The 22,755-nt window shown below is 42.4% G+C and overlaps 1 protein-coding gene across 2 annotated transcripts in view; it reads right to left on the minus strand.

Annotated features, from left to right (window-relative positions):
* The window catches only part of LOC132893447 (zinc finger protein GLIS1), a 174,140-nt gene that overhangs the window by 64,436 nt on the left and 86,949 nt on the right, over nt 1-22,755 (minus strand). For both annotated transcript variants that reach the window (XM_060932595.1, XM_060932594.1), the window contains exon 4: nt 20,814-21,729. In XM_060932595.1, coding sequence (XP_060788578.1) covers nt 20,814-21,729 — 916 coding nt within the window. The remainder of the gene's footprint in view (nt 1-20,813; nt 21,730-22,755) is intronic.

The following is a 22,755-nucleotide window of genomic DNA, read 5'->3' on the forward strand; positions in this document are numbered from 1 at the left end:
AGGAGGTATTTACGTCCTTCTGGGTCCCCATAGATCCTTTTTCTGGAAGTCAAGAACCCCTGTGTGGTCCAAACTCCAAATGATTTTCTTCTTAGTCACTAGAACCTGCTCAGGAGTTGAATATTGAGCTTGCTGGATCTCAGGACACAAACAGAAACCATTTTTAAATATCCTTTAAGGGTTGGACTGAGTAGCTAATTCAGGGTTCTTAGGCTCCCAAGAGGGTTCTATTTGGAACCCTGTTCTGACTGTAGAACTCTGTTGTAGGATTCTAGATAGAACAATCATGGTTGGGTTCCTCCAGAGAGACAAAATCAAAGAACCCATTAGGAGAACTGGTCCCATTTTTTCTTCCTAAGAGTGTAAAATGTATGTATGTATGTATGTATGTATGTATGTATGTATGTAACAAACGGTTCTAGGTACAGTATTAAGTAGAAAAAGTGTTTATTCATGGGTTCAATAGATAATTAAAGGTTCTTAGCTTACAAAAATGTTCTTTCCAGGTTTTCAGATTTTTTTTAAAAAAAATTCCTATTTCTGTGTTACACTTGCTTAATTTTAGAACATTTAGAACCTTTAAAGTACATAGGTGCTTACACATAGAACCAGAGCCGGCCCGTGGCATAGGCAATATAGGCAAATGCTAAGGGCACTGCGTCCATCCAGGGGCGCAGAAACGGGGGGAGAAAAATTATGACTTCCACTATTCTGAAAACGAGTCAGCATTATAATGTCTTAGCCTAATTTAATTGTACAGCAAAGCATGTAGTCAGGGTGCGATTTGTCAAAAAAAGCGGGGTGGGGTGGGGTGTGGTGGTGGTTGTTAATCATGAAACAATAAGCGCTCAACAGTGGTTCGCCCTGTCTATAGTGTGTCTTCGGGCGCGCAAGTGCGCATCCGCGGCTATTCTCTGTTTTGGCCATGTAATAGCCTAAGTGCAAAGTGTGCCCAGGGGCGCCAAGGGCGACCAAAACCCCACCAAAAAGGAGAGATGGAGTTATTGAATGGAGATGTTACCAAGTGCATCAGTGGTGTACAGTGTTTTCAACCACTGTGCTGCCGAACTCTAGTACCGCGGAACACTAGTGTGCCATGAGAGATCACCAAGTGTACCGTGGAAAATTATAGAATGACTGTATATTGTAAATATTGGCAACAGCGTTTTAGTTTCAGTCAACATTTTCTATTGGTGATGTGCCTTGAGATTTTTTCATTGAAAAAAGTGCGCCCTGGCTCAAAAAGGTTGAAAAACAAGTGTAGCCTACGCAGTAGTGGTCGGTGATTTCCTTATGCCTACTAAAAATGCACAATGATAGGTTATAAGGGGGGCGGGGGGAGCGGTGCTCATCGGGGAATGAGAATGACTATCCACTGCAAAAAGTAGCCCAGACTACAAGTGCTTAAATGAAGAAATCCAGACTCTCGGGTGCGCAAGGGCGCAAACGAAGGCTACAGGAAGAAACAAATAGAGTGAAGTCGTAAGTCTGATCTAATCTCTCATATCAACCATTATAGTGGCAAATTAATATTTTAGACGCCTGAATCAATGTCTGCCTAGCTAACTAGATGCAAACAGCAACAGACTTCAATAACAAAGTACCCATAATAGCACTTTTGTTTGAAAATACAGCCCACTGATGTCCTAACAGGGTGCTTAAGTTTGCACAATTTAGAATTGTAGAATTTTTTATTCATTTAATTTGTTAATTCTTCAGAGATGACTTAACTTTTAATAGCAAAAAAGAAACTAAAAATAATTTCTTGTTTATTGTCCATGCACTACACTTTGAACAGGGTGCGGAAGAGTTTTTGCCCATTATATGGAGATATGTATTGAATTTGTGTGGTCATTTTACTTTGTGACACTTTATGTTAATAATGATAACAATAATAACAATAATGAAAAAGATAAAAATGACTTCTTGTTTATTGTCCATGCACCGTACATTGTTTAATAGTAATAGAATAGAGTGATTAGATTAAAGTGTTATTTACCGGTAGATGTTATAAAAGGTTTTTTTTTCTTGGGGGGCGCGAGCCAAAACTCAATCTCGCCTAGGGCAGCCAAAGACCTAGAGCCGGCCCTGCATAGAACCATTTTTTGGAAGATAAGAACCCTAAATGTCCATCAAAGTATTAAGGAACTCTTGAAGAACCTCTTTTTCCCCTTTGTAGAAAAGTAGATGGTACAATCTATGTGATATTATGAAGAAAACAATGAAAGCGTTCGTTGATTAATTAAGGGTTCTACCTGGAAACCTTTCTGACAACAAAACACTCCATGTAGAACCTTTAAACATTCCCCCAGAACATGGATGAAGCAAAGAATACTGAGTCTAAACTTTCTAAAAGTTTCAGGGTCTTCATTGAATGTTTAAGGGTTCCTCGAGACGGATGAACCAAAGAACTCGTTAGTGAGGCCTTTCAGAAAGAGTATAAAGATAAAATAATAACTTGTAACCCTAATACAGTGGTCTACAGAGGTCCTTACTCGCGTTGGTGATTTTGGACAGTTCCCATATAGTTCCCATTAGGTTGAGAACGTTCTGCAGGTTTCTGTGGACACTGCTGAAACCCTGGGGCTGTGAGCAACATCCAGTCCATTATTACGTGTAATTATTTAAAGCCAAAGCGCGAACAGACTTCTAACGAGTTCCTTGCGAGTTCCTGTGTTCTCCTATACGGAGCGTGTTATAACACGTTTCGTGGATCAGAGCGCCGTTTAAACGCTTATAAAAATGAACTCTACGTTCCTGCTGCTGAATGACAAGTGTGAGGATTTTTTTTTTCCACAGAAGACCAGACCTGAGAGAAACATGTGACTTTAATCGGTCGTGTTCCAAAAGCCCTGGAGCGAGGCATGGAGCAGAGCGGCGCAAATGGATGAAATTATATCCATATGATTCAGCGAGACAGCTAAGGGGAGACAGGTTTCCTCATGCACTTCGTCAGGGCACTAAATTAAAGCCAGCTTGCCCTGAAACATTCCCATTACATCGTTTACACGTATCAGTTCCACATCCAGAACGTCAGCGCTTTTAACAGCCAGCTTCATCTGCTGCAAATCGCCAGCCTAATTTCAATTAAATTCAATTAAAGTCCTGAAATCTGGCCCTACTGCTGTTGTTTTTTTTTTAAACTCATTTGGGAATGAGACGAGAAATTCCTCCGCTGGTTGTTTCACCTTTTTTTTAATTCTTGTTTTATTTATTCATCTCTGTTTTTCTTTAAGGTTTCAAAACCTCAGATCAGAGCTTGATTAAACACATGATGTGAGGTGAACAAACCTGCTGTCCAGATGCAAGCAACAACTTCGAGGAAAAATTCTCAGAAAAAATTTTCCCAGAGTGTGTCATGTTTCTGAGACCTCGATCGGAAGAGAACTGCAACAGGAAGTGACCTGTGAAGACTAAATCAAGAACCTCGTGCACTCATCAGCACCAGATACCGTACGTGACAGTCACTAACTCTGACCTTAACACTAACACCAGCACTGGACTAAAATTGTTCCCAGAACAGAGAAACGCTCCAGAACTCAAACACTTGATACGGTTTCCTTTTTATTTCAGACGGATCCAGATGTGGCGCTGCTCAATACCTCGGTTCGAACGCTGCTCACTGGTACTGAAAAGCATTTCAGAGTTTTTATGTTTTTGTAAAATGACCTTACGGTGATAGAAAACACGCTTCCTTGTGTATCTTGTGCACTTCTCCAGAAGAAACCCCTGAAGTACCCTTTTCCTCCCAAGTGCACCAAGTACCAAGACCTGAACCTCTACTGCTTCTCACTGGTCCACCACATGGGGTTTAAAAGTCATCACATTCTCCTTACAGTCTGAGAGTAAAACAGAGCGGAGAAGATGAGCGGCCGGTGGAGTCACTGGATCTGTTTACTGCCGAGGTTCTGGTGCTGATGACAGACGGGACGTAAAGTCCATCACTCCATCATCTCATCTGAGCGCCTCTAACGGCTAATTATAGAGGAAGAGAGAGAGGGAAAGAAAGAGGGAGCGGACACGGCATTAATTATCTACTCACTTCGGGAACATGAGGAGAGAGAGAGAGAGAGAGAGAGAGAGAGCAAGAATAAGAGAACAGAGAGTGATAGAAAAATAGAGCGACAGAAAGAGAGAGAACAGAGAGTGATAGAAAAATAGAGACAGAGAGAGAGATAAAAACTAGAGAGAGAGAGACAGGAAAGATGACAAACTGATGAGAAGGAGAGAGAGAGATGGAGAAATCAAGAGTATGAGAGAGAGAGAGAGAGAGAGAGACTACAGTTGCAAACAATTACAACAAATATTCGTGCCGAAGTTCTCATTCACCGCTCCATTCATTTACAATTCCAGTGAAATAATAATCATCTCTTTTGAGTCACCAAGACTTTAAAAAAAAAAAATCACTCTTTGACAGACTTCTTCATTGTTGTGTGATCGTGTCTCAGCGTGCTCGCGGCCTCATTCAGCTCCACAGAGTTATTACTGCACATTTTTAAAAATGGCGGTTGACGGTGCTGCGTTGGCTCATGTTTGACCAATCATCATACACTTACATCACTTATGGTGCCTCTTGTATGGGAACAGAACCTACAGGTATGTAACTGTGATCATCATCATTTCCTGCTGTGTGGACTCAGAAAAAAGGGGGAACTTCCTCCAACAGTTCTAAGAACTATGAAAAAGTTCCTCCAGTCTGAAAGCACCTAATGACTGGGTTGCCAGATTGGGCTCGTCACTCATCATCCGCCAAGGTTTTGTTTCATAGCAAATAATCAGGATTAAATCTAATAAATTTCCACAAACAGAGGCAAAGTGTAGACGTTGTGTCTAAGATGTACAGAATCCTAATGCAAGTCACAGTAGCACCGAACCTTCTGTCCCTTCATTGCTCTCTCCGTTCTGTTAGCTACATTAGCCTTGCAGCTTTTACACACTCAGCTGTTACACCTCGTCTTTCCCTCTGTACCATGTGGTCACTGAATTCGATATTTCACAATATCCATTTCAATATTTATTGCCAAGCATTCAGTCCAAAACACGATCTTGATCAAATGCCCAACAGTGGCTCGGTAACCGTGCTGGGATTCAACCCCATAACCTCCTGCTCACAGAACCGTAACTGCTGACTCGGACATCTTTATACAGCTAAAACAGAACCGGCTTCAGAAATTCCGCCGCTGGTCTGCTGGGAGAAAGTGAAACGGATAACGAGGCCCTGCTGTGTTATTTAATTCCACAGCCTACGGTCTCGTATTCATGAAGGATCGGAGCTGGAGTTTCTCACTGCGCAATTGTTTGCTTTAGCGGTAACGTGAGCGCGAGGCTGGTGAGCGCAGATCGCCCACGCATAACTGAAACGCTTTCTCAACAATCCGAAATTCACTTTTCCATCTGTGTGTTTAATACAGCGTGACTGGATCCCACCCCTGCATCTGCAACTAGATATCGTTACATATGACTCAATACGAGTCTGACTCATCAGCTCTGACTCAGATTTATTAATCTAGCATTGACAGAAAAGAACAAACATCAAAGATAACATCACATCATGGTTTATGTGATACTGTACATGAGATCCTATCTCCCATGATGCATCAGTACCTCCGAGAACAACTACTGTACAAGGTTCTGGTGCTTCGGTTCCTTAATTTTTTTTTAACAAATGAAAAAGGATGTTGACGATGGTAACGGTGATGATGTCTGTAAATCACACGGCAATATTTATTACTGACAATGATATTTACATCCAGTTATGAAAAACCTTACAATGGCTCCTACAATAGCGATCATAAACATGATGGTGTTGATGACAATAACTGTGGCAATGATGATAAACATGACCATGATGTTGAAGATGCCGGACATGACATTGATGATGACATCCATAACAGTGATGATGCCAAAGACCACAGTCAGGATAACAGACATGGATGGTGATGATGACAAACAAGACAGTGATGATTAACATGACACTCAGGATAACTTCTTCTTTCATCTGCTCCCGTTCATTCGGGGTCACCACAGTGAATCTGTTCCGTATATTTGATTTGGCATAGGTTTTACACCGGATGCCCTTCCTGATGCAACCCTCCCCAACACCGTGTTGTATGACCCCAGTGGCTGGGTATTTTACCGAACCTGCATGTCTTTGGACTGTGGGGGAAACCGGAGCACCTGGAGGAAACCCACAAAGACACGGGGAGAACATGCAAACTCCACACAGAAAGGCCCTCGTCAGCCGTGAGGTTTGAACCCAGAACCTTCTTGCTGTTACGTGACAGTGCTAACCATGACATCACCGTGCTGATAACAGACATGACAGTGATGAAGTCAACCATGATGGTGGTGATGACAAACAAGAAAATGATGAGTAACACAGTAGTGATGACAGACATGACAGTGATTAAGAGGACTATGATGATGCAACAAGTGATGGTTAACATGATGATGATGAACATGACCATGATGATGACGACCATGATTGTGTTAACTGACCTGACAGTGATGATGGCTACCATGATAGTGATAATAACAGACATGACAGTGATAATTAACACGACAGTGATGATTAACATGCCGGTGATGATGACGATCATGAAAGTGATCATGACCATGATTAAGATGACTGTGATGATGTAAAACATGACAATGATGACTAGCCCAGTGGTGCTAGTCATCATTGGGTGCCCATTTGACAACCTGCTGAAGCCAGCCAACTCTTGTCTAGTTGTGGCATGCAGTCAAGCTTCGTCTTGGCTTAGGGAGGAGGGCGCCCTGCCACGCAGAGCCCCGCTGGTGCCTTGAGGGAAGGAGAAAGAGAGAGAGCGATGCCACTGGCTCACAGATGGTGCAGGGCCGAGTACCTGTAGAGGTGAGCCAGGTGCGATACCCCTATCGTATTTTGCATATGACTAGCCCAATGGTGATGACTAACATGACGGTGATGATGACTACCATGAAAGTGATGATGACAAACATGACTGCGATTAAGATGACCATGATGATGCAAAACATGACAGTGATGTGAAACAGGACGGTAATAATGACTCCCATGACAATGATGTTGCGAAACATGACACTGATGAGAGCAAACATGACAGTGACGATTGCCAAACATAAAGACGATAACGGCTACCACGAGAGTTATGATGCCAATCATGGTGGTGATCAGATGAGAAATGGCGATGATGATGACTAACATGACATAGATATATACCTATCCATACACACACTCACTGCATCTCACACACTCGGAGTCTCACACTTCCCAGACGTCTTTGTTGCGTTTGTTTATTAACAGCGAGCAGTTTTTACTGAATTCACCTGGACAGTGTTTTCGCTGATAACGGTGTGTGTTTGTGTGATGAATGTTTGTGGAGAGGCTGGATGTGATACAGACGGTGCCATTATTTACTAAAGATGCAATTCGGATGGATGGACAGTAACAGGCTCCGCCCTCAGCTGGACAAGCAGCTGCTCTACAAATTTGTTTCAACAATGGAGGCGGGGTCAACTTAACGAGATGCTTATTAATTATTACAGCAGTTTGCCTTGTGGCCAGCAGAGGGCTCTACATATTACAGACTGCACCTTTAATCGCAGTGCTTTCACAGAGCTGCTTTTATTATTATTACTATTATTATTACTATGGAGTAAATGCATTTGCCAAAGCCATAAATGTAAACATAATCATTTGATAACCATCATAAGGTTGCTGAGGGATTACACACTTCATAAACACCTTCATAAATCCTCATCACAGGCTGTGTGTGTGTGTGTGTGTGTGTGTGTGTGTGTGTGTGTGTGTGTGTGTGTGTGTGTGTGTGTGTGTGTGTGTGTTTTCACAAAATCTGGATCTGATGCAGCAGGATACTGCGGCTAGTGTTTGGAATGTGTGCGCAAAAATGGAGAAAGGGGGGAAATAAGGAGAGTGTGTGTGTGTGTGTGTGTGTGTGTGTGTGTGTGTGTGTGTGTGTGTGTGTGTAACAACGCTAGGAATTCTGCGTACTTGTGAGCGATGAATCCGAGCGAGATGTTAAAAACCACGGGGGGGACATATGTGTGAGGCGTGTCTGGAAAGAAGCAAGTGGATTGGAAGCTGTGAGTTTCTCTCTCTCCCTCTTTCTCTCTCTCTCTCTCTCTCACACACACACACACACACACACACACACACACACACACACACACACACACACACTCTCTCTGCCTCGCTTCCATTCCATGCACAACTCTACACTACACTGTATCCTCTGTCGTGTTTTATTTACATAATAAACCACTCTGTGTGTTGCGTTGTTACAGGAAATTAATCAACACCAGGGTGGCGTGATGAAGCAGCGTTACTGTCACTACTACCTACATGCGACGTTATATTCCTGTAACATCACATCCCCGAGTGTTTTATTCCTCTTACAGCACAGCAATTTCCCAATGATTACAATTTATCTGTTATAGAAAACCTCATTGGCGGCACGGTGGTGTAGTGGTTAGCGCTGTCGCCTCACAGCAAGAAGGTCCAGGTTCGAGCCCCGTGGCCGGCGAGGGCCTTTCTGTGCGGAGTTTGCATGTTCTCCCCGTGTCCGCGTGGGTTTCCTCCGGGTGCTCCGGTTTCCTCCACAGTCCAAAGACATGCAGGTTAGGTTAACTGGTGACTCTAAATTGAGCGTAGGTGTGAATGTGAGTGTGAATGGTTGTCTGTGTCTATGTGTCAGCCCTGTGATGACCTGGCGACTTGTCCAGGGTGAACCCCGCCTTTCGCCCGTAGTCAGCTGGGATAGGCTCCAGCTCGCCTGCAACCCTGTAGAACAGGATAAAGCGGCTACAGATGATGAGATGAGATGAGAAAACCTCATCATACTTTTTATCCATTTATAGCTACATTTAAAGGTGACACAGGTCGATATGCTGGTTCAGGAATCATTTAATCCCCTCCCCTTTCTGAATTGTTTGAGCCGATACCCATCCCCATAGCTGTTATGCATCATCTTGTTTCAGTACAGTTTATTTCCTAACGCGGGGCGTCCTAACCACGTCAGTCTGTTTACAAACCGCTCGCTCAGCAGCCAGTTCGGAAAAGTCACGTGAGGTTATATGCGGGTCAGAGGTCACGACCGTGGAGCCACAGCAAACATGGCGGATCACCCAGATCGAACGAAGACTCCTAAATCGAGACAAAAAAAACAACAATTTAAGGAAGGATCTGACATTGTCAGAGGCAAAACACGCCAGAAAAGACAGCAAACAAGCCGAGGAAATATCGCTGGCTCTCGAGCGCTCGCTTCTGTGTCGGAGGGCACCGGTTCCACCATGTTTGTTGCAACTTCACTCATTATAATATGATAATGAGGATAAACTTCGGCCGTTTCTGTACCTGAGTGTAAACATTAGTGCGCAGTGTTTTTCCAGCTCATTCTCCTTCACAGACGTGAGGCAGCAGGCAATACAGCGCATGGTTCAAGTACCTCGTTCAACAGGGTTCTATTCATCTTTTGAATACATCGACCCGTGTCACTGTAATGTTGTGGACTATCCAAGTTCTCACTTGCATTATATTATAGCAGCTATAAACATTCGTTCTCTCACCAACCTCTTGTTTTTAATCTCTCAAAGTTAAAAAGAAAAAAAAAATACACAGCTTGTTACGTCACGTTACCGAGAAACCGCAAAGAAGTGTCAACTCGTCTGTCTTAAAGACGTCGGAAAACTTATGGTGATGATACACGGGGCAACTTTTTGGGCAATGTTGCCGAGCAATGTTGCTGGGCAATTGCATTTTGACTCTTTTCTATTGAGATTGGGCAACATTGTTTCTTTCTGAATGGTTTTGATAATCTCTGGCAACTTTTTGAGATAAGCCAATCAGAACGCGAGTATTGAGTCATGTGACCTCCGGTGAGGTTCGGATCAGAAATTTCAAACAAATATGGCGGCCGCTCAGTGTCAGTGGAGTGAAGAGATGGAGAGACTCCTCATCTGTTTTTACGCCGGTAAGTTGTTATTTTAATATTCTATATGGAGGAATTTACCTCACCAAAGCTCTAAAAAAAACAGACAGCTTGATTAAATGGTCACAGCAAAAATTAAGACATCGTTTTTTTTTTTTTTTAGCTAACTGTAAACTGCCGTTGCTAACTGTTGTTGCCCATTGTTAGTTGCCCTGAAAAGTTGCCCTGTGTCTCACCTAGTTGCCTGTTGCCAGCAACATTGCTCGGCAACATTGCCCAAAAAGTTGCCCCGTGTATCATCACCTTTAGAGTTAAAGCTGTACGTCTGACTGTTACAAAGCATTAACACTGGAGACTCCTTCCAGAAATGCTGCATGTTTGCCTGAAGCGTTCGCTCTACTCGTCCCTGTGAATGAGCTGTTGCTATAGAAACGATAATGTATCAGAAAGAATGAGCTCATTGATATAAAGCTGTGATTTGCAGCTGCACTATAGAAACCTACCGACCAATCAGAACTGAGAATTCTGTGACTGTAATACAGCATATAATTATATACACCATATTTCTTGACTGAATAGTACTTTAGCTATAAAATGAAGCAGGTATAAATGTATAAAACACATTTCTAGGTCCCACGTGTGAAAAACTGATGCTAACATGCATACTAGCTGTTATTAGCAGTGTAAATATTGACATAATGAGCCTTGACATTGCTCTATTAAAGTCCATTATTAGCTCAGCGGAATGAGACGTATCCGCTCGTCCCGCTGGTGTAAGACGAGGATAAATGAGGGTCATTAGCGAGCATGGAACTCTCTCAGCACATGCAGCTCACCGTCTCTGCTGGGAATCAGGATTTAAAGCCTTTTGAAACAGCGAGGCCCAGTTCGCTCAGCTCCACTGTATTAGTAAACCGATACGGCTCGGGTTTTTTTTTTTCGTGGTTAAAGCGATTAAAGCTTGGATTCGGGACAGTTATGACACACTGTAAGAGCATCGTAGCGTCTCGTTCTCTGTCACGAGGAGCTGTAAACGCTGGGGAAATTAACAATTCCTAACGGCGCATTCCACGGTTAATCTGATTAGCATTAGCGCAAAATGTGTGCGCGCCAGGGACGTGTTGAAGCTCAGCTATCGAACGTAAAATGGATTAATTAAACAACAACAATAAGAAGAAGAATAGTAATCATAATCATAATAATGCAAAGCTACAAGCAGAGATTCTCAGAACAAGCAGGGAGATATTAACGCTGAAGAAAACGTGAACAGAGACGATAAGAGGAACGAAAGACTGGATTGCATTAGCGTACTGATTGACTGGAAATGTTTTACGACTAGACAGAATCTTGGCCTGGCGTCTTTCAACAAGGGAAAAACAAGCGCGAGGCATTCGCGAGATTTTCGACACGGAGCCAAGACGTCAGTTTCCTGATGAGCTGCACTAACACACCCCTCACATGTGGGCCACGTTACACGTTTTATAACCAACAGAACACCGGATCACACGTGCCCAAAATGTGGAGAAATGAGAAAATTGAAACAAACAAACAAACAAACAAACAAACAAACAAACAAACAAACAGTATAATGAAACACTTTTCCTTTCATTCATTTAAAACTAATGAAACACTTTCAACAATTTCAGCGTTTGAGCATTTAAATTCAATCTATTAGTTTAAAAAGAACAGAAATGGATGATTTCATGAGTTCCAGAAGGAGGAACTGAAAAGAAAAATGAGTACCATACGGTGCATCACACGTGCTAGCTGTTATTAGCCATGTAAACATAACAGGAAGTAATCAGCGGCAATGCAAAATACAACACACATGCTAATTCTGGGTAAATATTAGTAAATAATTAGCGATAACAGAACACATGGACAATTATGCTCAGGGACATGAGTTTGGTGAATATAACAGGAATTAATACGCAATAATATGGCAGATAACACAGACGCTAGCTGCTGTTAGCTGGATAAATGTAATAGAAGGCACTAAGCAGTAATGTTACACAAAACTCTCATGCTAGCAAACGTTAGCTTGGTAACATTCTTGGATTTGCAGTCGCTATCTGGAGAAATATAACAAAGTAAAAATAAACATAAACAACATGCAAAACATGCTACACATGCTAGCTGCTGTTAGCCGGGTAAACGGTCCAGCTGTGTAACTAAACGTAGCAGGAATTACATCAGAGTGCTCCTGAATCCTGGACTCTGATTGGTCAGAATGTGTTGATTAGTTTTCTATAACAGCAGTACAACTGCTGTGACGTAAGAGGAATAAAACACCCGGGGACGTGCCGTTGTCAGAAAATAATCCACTTCACGGTGATAAACAGTGTCTCCACTTCATCACACCACGCCATTGTTGATTATTTTACTATAACAGCACGACACACACAGTGTCTGATTTTATTTCTGACTTTAGAAGCAACACTGCCAGAATAAACACAATTTACACCGAAGTGTAATAAAGTCGTGACAAAACAGGTAGCCAGCGCTAACGGAAACATGGCCAGCGCTAAGCGGAGCAGACGGCTCGGGATGTCAGCGGCTCGTTCTGGTACAAACCCATTAATATCAACGTCATGGCGCGGCCCAGACGGCTCGGGTTTCCGCCCGCGTTCGCAGGGAAAAGTCGCCTCATGCGCCGTCCGCTTGTTTAATTAGCTAATGGCGCTAGACGTTTCATCTTGCGCTAGCTGTGTTGATTGCTCACAAAAAGCCTCTCTTCAGCCCTGAAAGCAAGCGAGTGAGCTGGCAGCGTGCGAGAGGCTCCGTGTGCTTCAGCGTCCAAAACTCACTCTAATAAATCTTTCACACTAAAAAAAAAAAGAAAGAAAAGAGGAAATTCCATGATGTATGTGCGATGGAGCAGGTTCCCTCATCCAACTTTCCTACAGGCCGAAGAGTCGAGTGTTTGAAAGAGTGAAAGAATGAATCAGTGAACAAAATAAAATTGAAAGAGTGAAATGCTGAAAAGATTAAACCAGTAAAAAAGCGAAACAGGAATACACACGAGTGAAAAGGTGAAAGAGTGAAAAAGGGTAAAAAGTGAAAGAATGAAAAGGTAAAATAATGAATCAGTGAATAAAGAAATAAAAAGAAAAGGTGATATACTGAAAAGATTAAACCAGCAAGAAATGAAGAGATACAGGAGAATGAAAGAGTGAAAGTGTGAAAGAATAAAAATGTGAAAGAGTGAAAATGTGAAAGAATGAACCAGTAAATAAAAAATATAAAGCAAAGGGTGAAATACTGAAAAGATGAAACCAGTAAAAAAGTGAAACAGGAACACACATGAGTGAAAGAGTGACAGAGTGAAAGAGTGAAACAGCTTTAAAAATAAACAATAAAATAAAAATGAGTGTGAACTCCGTCCTCCATCACAGGCTGGACCTGCACTTCTCAGATGAATGAAAAAAAGTTTGGCCGAGGAAGTAGCGGTTATGAACACGTGTCATAAACGTGAGTGATTTACGGTGGACTGCAAGTAATTTTGTCGCAAAATTGAACACAGGGTAACGAATGACACAACCCAGAGCGAGCCCATCTTTTTCCCAGAAGCCGTTTTTTTCCCCTCCGTCTGCTTGCCAGAGCGCTTCGTTTACGGCGTCGTCATGCTGAGTCACGCTGCCTCGGCACACTGGAGGCACTCTGACTCCGGAGCACGAGGCGGCTTTCTCACGTGGGAATAGCAGGAACGATGATGAGGCAGGAAGAGAAAATGAAATAAAACAGATTTATAAAGAATTACTAATACGCTGCTAACACGTCCAGGAATTACGACACGTTGGCTTAATTCAATAACGACGCCATATTGTGTTACTCCCAAACGTCGCTGCACGGCTTTGTGGATGTTTACACAACTTCAGAGTTTTTTTTCTCCAAACTGCACTTGCTTCACTTTCTTTCTCTCTGTCTTTCTTTCTTTCCTTTTTTTAATAAAGTCTTCGTCATTAGCGTTTGGCTGAATGACTGTTTCCCCAAACAGATGGGATTTCTTTCCCATAAAAACAGCCACTCGTTAGTGGGTGTCACATGACGCCACCTCGTTAATGATGTCATGACCAGGTGGCTTAAACGGGCACAAAAAAAATCCCACACAGTGACTAACAAAAAAAAAAAAAAAAATTAAGAACAGGGGACTCAATTTCCCTGAAACTCTCAGAAAGTCCAAAGAAAAACAAAGGGAAAAAAAACCACACCCAGATTTACAAACGACTCAAAAAACAAACAAACCCAACATTCACCATCTTTACGTTTCAGTTTACGGGAAAATCACGATCTCGTAACACGCAGAGTTCAGAATTCTTGAGAATGTTTTTTTTTTTTATCACACACAGATTTCGCTCGATTCTTTATGGCCTATTCCTCTTTGGTTTTATTTCCTTCTCGAACATCTGAGATTTTAAACATTTTATAAGAAATCTGATAAAAATCTTTTATGAGAATTAATTTGGCGCAAAACCAAACTTTGGACACAACAATCCTTCTTCTAATAATACCAAACACACCAGTAACTGACTTTCACACAGATTTATTTTCTGTTTTAATCCTGGAGCATAGCAACACGACACAGTGAACCTCGCCGCGCTTTATTTACGTCATTAAAAACGTCTCGGTACAATGCAGCTCAGGAATTCAATCACTTTTGCACAAAGAATCAATTTTCCACAGTTTAATGTTCTGTTAAATAAACATTCTTTATAAAATATGTATAAACTGCCCACATGATTCTCCTCACTGGGTTAAATTATTATTATAAAATCAATAAAACATAAAAATAAAGTTCATATTACATTTATTTAAACATCTTGAGTCGCTTCAGAATACCCTCCAAAACCAAGATTCTGTATTTCTCAATTCCAAGACATGCAGTTTACTCCAACAATATAACGCAATTGAATTAGTTGAAAATCTTTGATCTTTAAAGCAGCGGTTTGTGATTTTTCACCCTCTGCTGCCTACATGAGGAATTACATCCCATTACCGCCCCCTCTGGTTAAACTCAGTATGCTTTATATCATTTACTTTTGAAAGAAAGATGCGAAGCAGAGCAGCTCTGATTTGAAAGGGGGTGGAGCAAATTTCAGGGGCAGAAAAATATCCAAAAATCTACAAAATCTCTGTGCAGTAATATTTTATGTCACAATAATTTCAAATCTTATGTAACTGTATATCAGGTTTGAAACAAACAAATGAATGAATGAATTGAAATTAAATTTGAAGGTACATTTAATTTCATAACATTTAATGCATACTTTTTAGAATAAATTGATAATATTTCAAATTCAGTGCATCAAATTCTAATTTCAGATTTGCGCAAATTAACAAACAGCACAATTTTTAATTGTGTTTGAAATCAATTGAACCAAATCAAATCTGAATTTAATGAAATAAATACAAAATGAGGAAAATTAATTTTGTGAAAAAAAAAACACGATTACTTTTCATGAACAATTTACAATTTTGCCTTTTACACTTTTGCATTTTTTAATCTTTTTTAGACAGAATTCTGTTTTAAATTGAATTTAATTTATGGAGTACAAACCAACCTGAATAAGTTTAATGAGTCTCAGTGTTTAAGTTTCGGCTGAAACATGTCTGTTTAGTCAAGTCTTTTGTGAATAGTTTTTAATCAGGTAAAGCAGCAGATCTGGAGGATCCTCGGGTATCGAGTGTTTTGGTAAACTGGGACGTATGGATGCTATCGCCACCCCGCCCTCTTCTGCTCCTCTGACCTGCCTGATCCATCCTGATGCCCTACTTCTGGCTGGAGTCTCATCACTTCACTCCTGTGGAGGACGGCCCGCATACGGACAGTCAAAAGTCGCACTTAGAAGACGCTCTGGACACTTACAGTTCTGCTACGATGGTTTAGGATGACAATCACCATGATAACTTTAGGACTGCAGTTCTCATGAACAGTTTTGCACTCATGCAATCAATGAACAGTTTATAACTTCAACAAAACAGACTTCCTGTTAAACTATAATGAATTTCCTGGTTATACTTTGTGACTCTATAGGACACAGTTATAGAAGTGAGTTATTTATAATCACGCTATCTGTTATCACACAGACGAGGGTGGGTTCCCTTTTGAGTCTGGTTCCTCTCGAGGTTTCTTCCTCGTGTCATCTGAGCGAGTTTTTCCTCACCACCGTCACCTCAGGGTTGATCATTGGGATAAATTTAGAAATTCAATCAAATTTATTTATTTCTGTCACCCTGCTTTGTGATAATGTCTCATGTAACTTTATAGAGAATTCTATCATAAAGGACAAAAATTCGGCTCAATTAAAAAAAAATCAAAGTCAAATCCCATTTATGCAAATATCATTCCACAGAAGACTGGCTTGCTAAAGTATATATTTTTTATTACCAATTTGCTTTCATTAATTTTAGGCATCAAACAAAAAAAAAAAAATTCCAAGATTGTATACTGTGTACATTTTTTGATGTTGGTTAAAGTAACAAATTACAATTCTTTGGGAAAAAATGTAAAAGTCCCATGAGTTGTCGACCTCGAGCGCATGTTTGTGTCCTAACTAACAAAGAAAAACAGGATCGGAGCACGGCCTCAGTTTGACCCGTCTGTGAATTTATTTAACAGAATTAAAGCAATAAAGCGGAGAGGAAGTTGAGCACAGAAACGTTTATTAACTGCTCATCAAACCTGAACACTCAGACCAGCCCGAGCCGCTCCAATAAATATTTACACAAATCTCATCAATGATCCGAGACGGAGAATCCGCAGCGGTCAGAAAGGCCGGTGGAGCCGCAGGGGAGAGGAGCAGGATATATTTTTAATATTAATGCAGACGGGAAAAAAAACGCAATAAACTAAAACAACACGGCAACGAGGCTGAAACACAACAGGATATTACTGTGAGATTATGTGGCTTCCTGTTAACCGAACAGACTACAGACACTGTTAATTACAACTTCTTTACTGAGCGCTCACACACACACACACACAAAGTGCAGACAATGACACAACAGCTGGGGTCAAAGGTCATCTCATGTTCAGGGTAACAAAGGTAATGATAAAGGGCAATCAGGCTTTTAGAGAGAGAGAGAGAGAGAGAGAGAGAGAGAGAGAGAGAAACAGACAGACAGACAGACAGACACGGAGAGAAATAGGCAGAGAGAGACAGACAGTGTGTGTGTGTGTGTGTGTGTGTGTGTGTGTGTGTGTGTGTGTGTGTGTGTGTTACGTGAGTGAATTGTATGGTGGTGTGAGTGTTGGTGGTTCTGCCTCTTTTTTGAAATGAGTTTTTTCAGGGTGGGATGTCTGCTGTGTGTGTGTGTGTGTGTGTGTGTGTGTGTGTGTGTGTGTGTGTGTGTGTGTGTGTGTGTGTGTGTGTGTGTTGTGATCTTCCAGTCATTTTCGCTACAATACACTGGTTTGTTCCTTCACTGGCGTCTGTTTAACATCTCGGAGTGTAAAAAGCTGGATGTGTTCATCCTGTCACTCAGCACTGAGGGATATCAGGACTGATTTCACTCACTCACTCTCTCTCACACACACACACACACACACACACACGAGGCTCAGAGGTGATCCCTGAAAGCGAATGAGGACTGTGTGAACCTCCAGACGGATAAACACCGGCGATAATTTACAGATCTGCTCCATAAAACTTCTCCAAATCACCGAAACAGAAACACCATTGTTGTGCTGTTGCTGGAAAATAATCAACAAAACAATGAATGTGTGTGTGTGTGTGTGTGTGTGTGTGTGTGTGTGTGTGTGTGTGTGTGTGTGTGTGTGTGTGTGATGAAGCGGAGTCACTCTGAGCACTCACATGTTGATTGTTTTCCTGAAACAGCATGTCCCCAAGTGTTTTATTCCTCTTACACTACAGATATTTGACAACTCTTACAATTTTACGTTTATCATCATTTTTATCTGTTTATGGTTACAGTTAGTTCTTCTTCTCACTTATGTTATAGCAGCTGGAGACAATGTAAAGATAAATATAAAGATAAATATCGATCTTGAAAAGATAAAACGCAGCTTGTCACGTTCCAGAGGAACCACAAGGCGTCCTGAAGATTCAGAAAACTTCACCATATCAATACAGTTTTAATCTCAGACGTCCCTGTGGACGAGCTGTTACTATAGAAATGATAACGTATTAATATGGATATAAATAAACATAGAAAACTAATCAACACCTTCTGACCAATCAGAGAACGGCGTTTGCTATCACTCGCTAACTGACCAACGTGTTTAACGTGATGATCCATGTGTCCTGAAGCACACACCCACCCGGTACTCTCACCTCACACCTGGAACCGATTACACGGACACGGGGAAGGCGTCGGAGATTTCTGGCCAACTTCGAGACAATCAGTGAGAACACGGAGAGGCTTTTTGGACAGCGTCGCTCATGTTGAGCAGAACGTATCTGACAAGAAATCAAACATTCTGCGATGTTGAGCAAGAGGAGGAAATTTCTCCGCTCGTCCGCTCTGACAGACTACTGCAGTTTCCCTGAGTGTTTGTTTTGGACACGAGGCTGGTTCGCTTGATACACACGGGACGTTTAACACTCGTATTTAAATACGGCCGAGTGCGAGCATTGTTTGGTTATGTTAAACAGATGTGCAGGGTTTTTTTTTTAAGATCTCCATCACAAAATGAGAGAGTGGGAAAATAAACATGTCTTACACGTCCTACACAAATCGTGCACTAACTGTGTGTTGGACTGTCCGCTTGTCCCACACGGGGATTTTTTTTTTTTTGACACTGATTAGCATGCTGACTCGTGACAGGTGAGAGTTTTACCTGGATGACTTCAGCCCTGTTTCTACAGCACAGCGAACTAAACACCTGTGAGATGCCTTCCGATATTCCGCCGATCATGTATTTTCAGAAAAAACAGCACAAATACTTAAAGGTAGACTGCTTTTTAGATTTTTCACGTTTAGGTCATAAAAAGAATTTTCCCGACACCCAATTATTTTTGTTTAGTGACCAAAAGCTATTGAATTCGAATCACAGACTTCCAATTTTATTAATTTTTTTAAATAGAACAATTAATGAATTTATCTCCACGTGGCCCTAAATTCTCCGCTATTTTTTCCTGCTTCACCATGACCCAATTCAAGATACTACGTCATGCATCACGTGGTGGGCTTTCCCCGTTCACGCAAGGCATTGTGGGATACAAATTTGAAACAGGAGAGAAAAATGGAGGACGTGAGTGTGCGAATGAAACGTGAAAGCGCGACTACAGTAACGGAAAGAAAGCGAGAAGAAAAGACGTTACGTTATATACGAAGGAAAGGAAACGCAGGACCAAACTAATAAATATGGGCGCTCAGCGAGCACCTCGGTGTGATCAGCTGTTCGTTTAGCGACAGAATGATGGAACTGTCAGTGCACGCTCAAAGGGAAACCTGTAGATGGCAGTAATGCGACACTGTGGATGCCAGCTGCCGTAAAACCCAAAAGAAGAAGAAGAAGGTAAACCTGCGCATGCACACACGGACTTCCTCTGTCTGCTTGACTGCGCCAAGCGAGCGATTTCATGCACATTATTTGCTTTAATCCCCTCAAATTAAATAACTTCCCAGCCACAGAATGGCCTGATATTTTGTGAGATATTACAGAAATAAACAGATATCACAATCACTACATTTCAGACGGAACTAAATTTCACCGGTTTTATGAAATCGAAAGGCCGTCTAGCTTTAATGTATTCAGGTTTCTTTTTTTCTGTTACCTGCTGCTCCAATAATTGCCCTCGCGTGTGCATGTCTCATCTCATCTCATTATCTGTAACCGCTTTATCCTGTTCTACAGGGTCGCAGGCAAGCTGGAGCCTATCCCAGCTGACTACGGGCGAAAGGCGGGGTTCACCCTGGACAAGTCGCCAGGTCATCACAGGGCTGACACATAGACACAGACAACCATTCACACTCACATTCACACCTACGCTCAATTTAGAGTCACCAGTTAACCTAACCTGCATGTCTTTGGACTGTGGGGGAAACCGGAGCACCCGGAGGAAACCCACGCGGACACGGGGAGAACATGCAAACTCCGCACAGAAAGGCCCTCGCCGGCCCCGGGGCTCGAACCCGGACCTTCTTGCTGTGAGGCGACAGCGCTAACCACTACACCACCGTGCCGCCCGCGTGTGCATGTATAGTGTTAATTTAGCAATCGATGATCAGCTCATAAACTGGATATTAAATTTACACCACTGCGCTTCTGAATCCTGGACTTTTCTATCGTTTTCTAGAACTGTAGCTCTGACCGTAGTGCAGGTTTATACAAAGTACTCATTATGATGTCATCGTTTCTATAGTAACAGCAACATCATCTGATTAACAAATATGCAAAGTTGTTTATCTGTAAGGAGAAATGGAAGGGTCAGCGCTGTGTAACAGTTAGAGGTGAAGCTGTAACTTTAAGTTCTCAGACGCCTCCAGGACAAAAGAGTTTATGCGTCTTTTTGCGGTTTCTCGGTAACATGCGTAACAAGCTGCGTTTTTTTTTTCTTATTAAGTTCAAGAGAGAGAAAAAAGAGAAGCCGGTGAGGGAACGACTGTTTATAGCAGCTATAATAGGAACAAACTTGTTTCATAATCATTAAACGTAGCTATAAGTGGATAAAAAGTCTTTCTTTAACGAATTATCATTTCTAATCCTTGGCATATTGTTGTGGCGTAAGAGGAATAAAACACTTGGGGACGTGTTGTTACGGGAAAATAATCAACTCTAGGCTGGGAACAATTTCTTCGCTTCGTGTTTTACTCCTTAAACATGATACGATTGTGTAAGAGGACACCTAGAGATTTTTACACTCGTGTGTGTGTGTGTGTGTTTTGGAGTAATCCACTCACCATGCACTTGTTGGGTTTCTCTCCAGAGTGCACCCTCATGTGGATGAGCAGTTTGTAGCGGGCGTTGAAGGGTTTGTAGCGTCGGATGCAGCCGGCCCAGAAGCAGGTGAAGTCCTCGCCCTTCCTCTGGTCAATGTGGACCTTCTCAATGTGCCTCACCAGCTCCTCCTGCTGTTCATATGCCGCACTGCAGTCAATCCAACGGCACGTCTGCTTGTCCACAAACACAATGCCGCCACCGTCGTCCCCTCGTCCTCGCACTGCGCCTAACGGCTCCTGCTGGTTCTGGAGGTGGAGCTGAGCATCATTCCCGGAGCCGTACTGGTGCAGGTGGTACGGAGGGGGCATGGGGGTCCGAGGTGGGCAGGACAGCTGTTGCTGGTGGTGGTGGTGGTGGTGGTGGTACTGGTGCTGAAACAGATCGTCCTCGGAGTGTGAAAAGTCATCCAGAGGCTCCTGTTTCAGAAATGTCCGCTGTGGCTGCAGGAGCAGGTTCAGGTTTTCAGGTGCCGGCGTCTGCATGGGCGCGGGATCCTCACAAAGTGATGATGACACCGACGACGTCGAGGAGGACGAAGAGGAAGACAGGAGGCAGGTGGGAGGAGACGGGTTCAGGCGCTCAGGAACACCGTTGGTGCACGATGACATCCGGGCAGCGGCGTTGATCCTGCCAGACAGACAGTGTCGCTTCAAAGCGCCAGAGTTCAGCGGTAGCGCCGAGTGACGAGACACACCAGATGAAGGGGAGGAGCCATGTTCATTATTAAACACGTATGGCGCGGATGGCACCGATAGGGCCGAGGACACCACGGCATCCGCCTCTGGCGAGAATTTGGACGAATCTGATGACGGCTTGAAAGCGAGCGATTCCTCCTGCTTGACGGTGTAGCCTAGATCTTGCTGAAAAGATGAAGACCTGCAACACACACACACACACACACACAGGAATATGAGCAGCAAGATCTGACAAGACAATCAAGCCCAGGCCTCGACGTTGACGGATTAAAAAAAAAAAAAACTCAAAGCTCGTCTGTTCATCCTCCATGCTAACAGCTCAAACATTCGATCATGGGTATTTTTATGGCTGTTCTGATTTGCTGCACTGCTGAGGGCAGATTTCTCTCAGGAACTGTCGGGAATTCATAATTGTGGATCTGCGGAGTGCCTCAGAGGCTCTTCATGAATAAATAATACAGGAAATTTGGCCCTGCTCGTGGTTATGAAAGGGTATTTAAGACTAAGACAGGACAGCACACTGTGTGTGTGTGTTTGACGTGCTTTTGATGATAGTTCATGCTGGTCGGAGAGGAGTCAGAGGATAAGAGGCAGGATAAATGGTGACAATGGCAGCCATTCTAGCGGGAATCTTTGGCCAGCTGAATGGAGCGAGCTCATGTTTCCTGGTGCGTCGCTCTGATCTTCCACATAATCATTCCTGTCATTTGGCTCATTATGGATTTTGTGCAAAGCTCCTGAGTGACGTGAGAAGCCGCCGCCTCCTCTCTCTCTCTCTCTCTCTCTCTCTCATTTCTCCTTCTACCTGAACTCATCTCCCAAATTTAAATAAAGGATTTTTTTATTCGGCATCCAGCATCAGTGTTCCTGTATCATCATTCAGACTAATATGAGCACAAACTGATTCAAATGAGTCACCTGATTCATCATCATTCAGACTAATATCAGCACAAACTGATTCAGTTGAGTCACCTGATTCATTCATCATTGTAACTAATATGAGCACAAATTGATTCATCTGATTCATTATCATTCAGACTAATATGAGCACAACCCGATTCAATTGATTCACCAAATTCATCATCATTCAGACTAATGAGCACAAACTGATTCAACTGATTCATCATCATTCTAACCAATATGAGCACAAATTGATTCACCTGATTCATCATTATTCAGACTATGACCACAAACGGGTGGCACGGTG

Source organism: Neoarius graeffei, chromosome 10 (assembly GCF_027579695.1).
Source record: "Neoarius graeffei isolate fNeoGra1 chromosome 10, fNeoGra1.pri, whole genome shotgun sequence".
In the NCBI taxonomy this organism is placed as follows: Eukaryota; Metazoa; Chordata; class Actinopteri; order Siluriformes; family Ariidae; genus Neoarius; species Neoarius graeffei.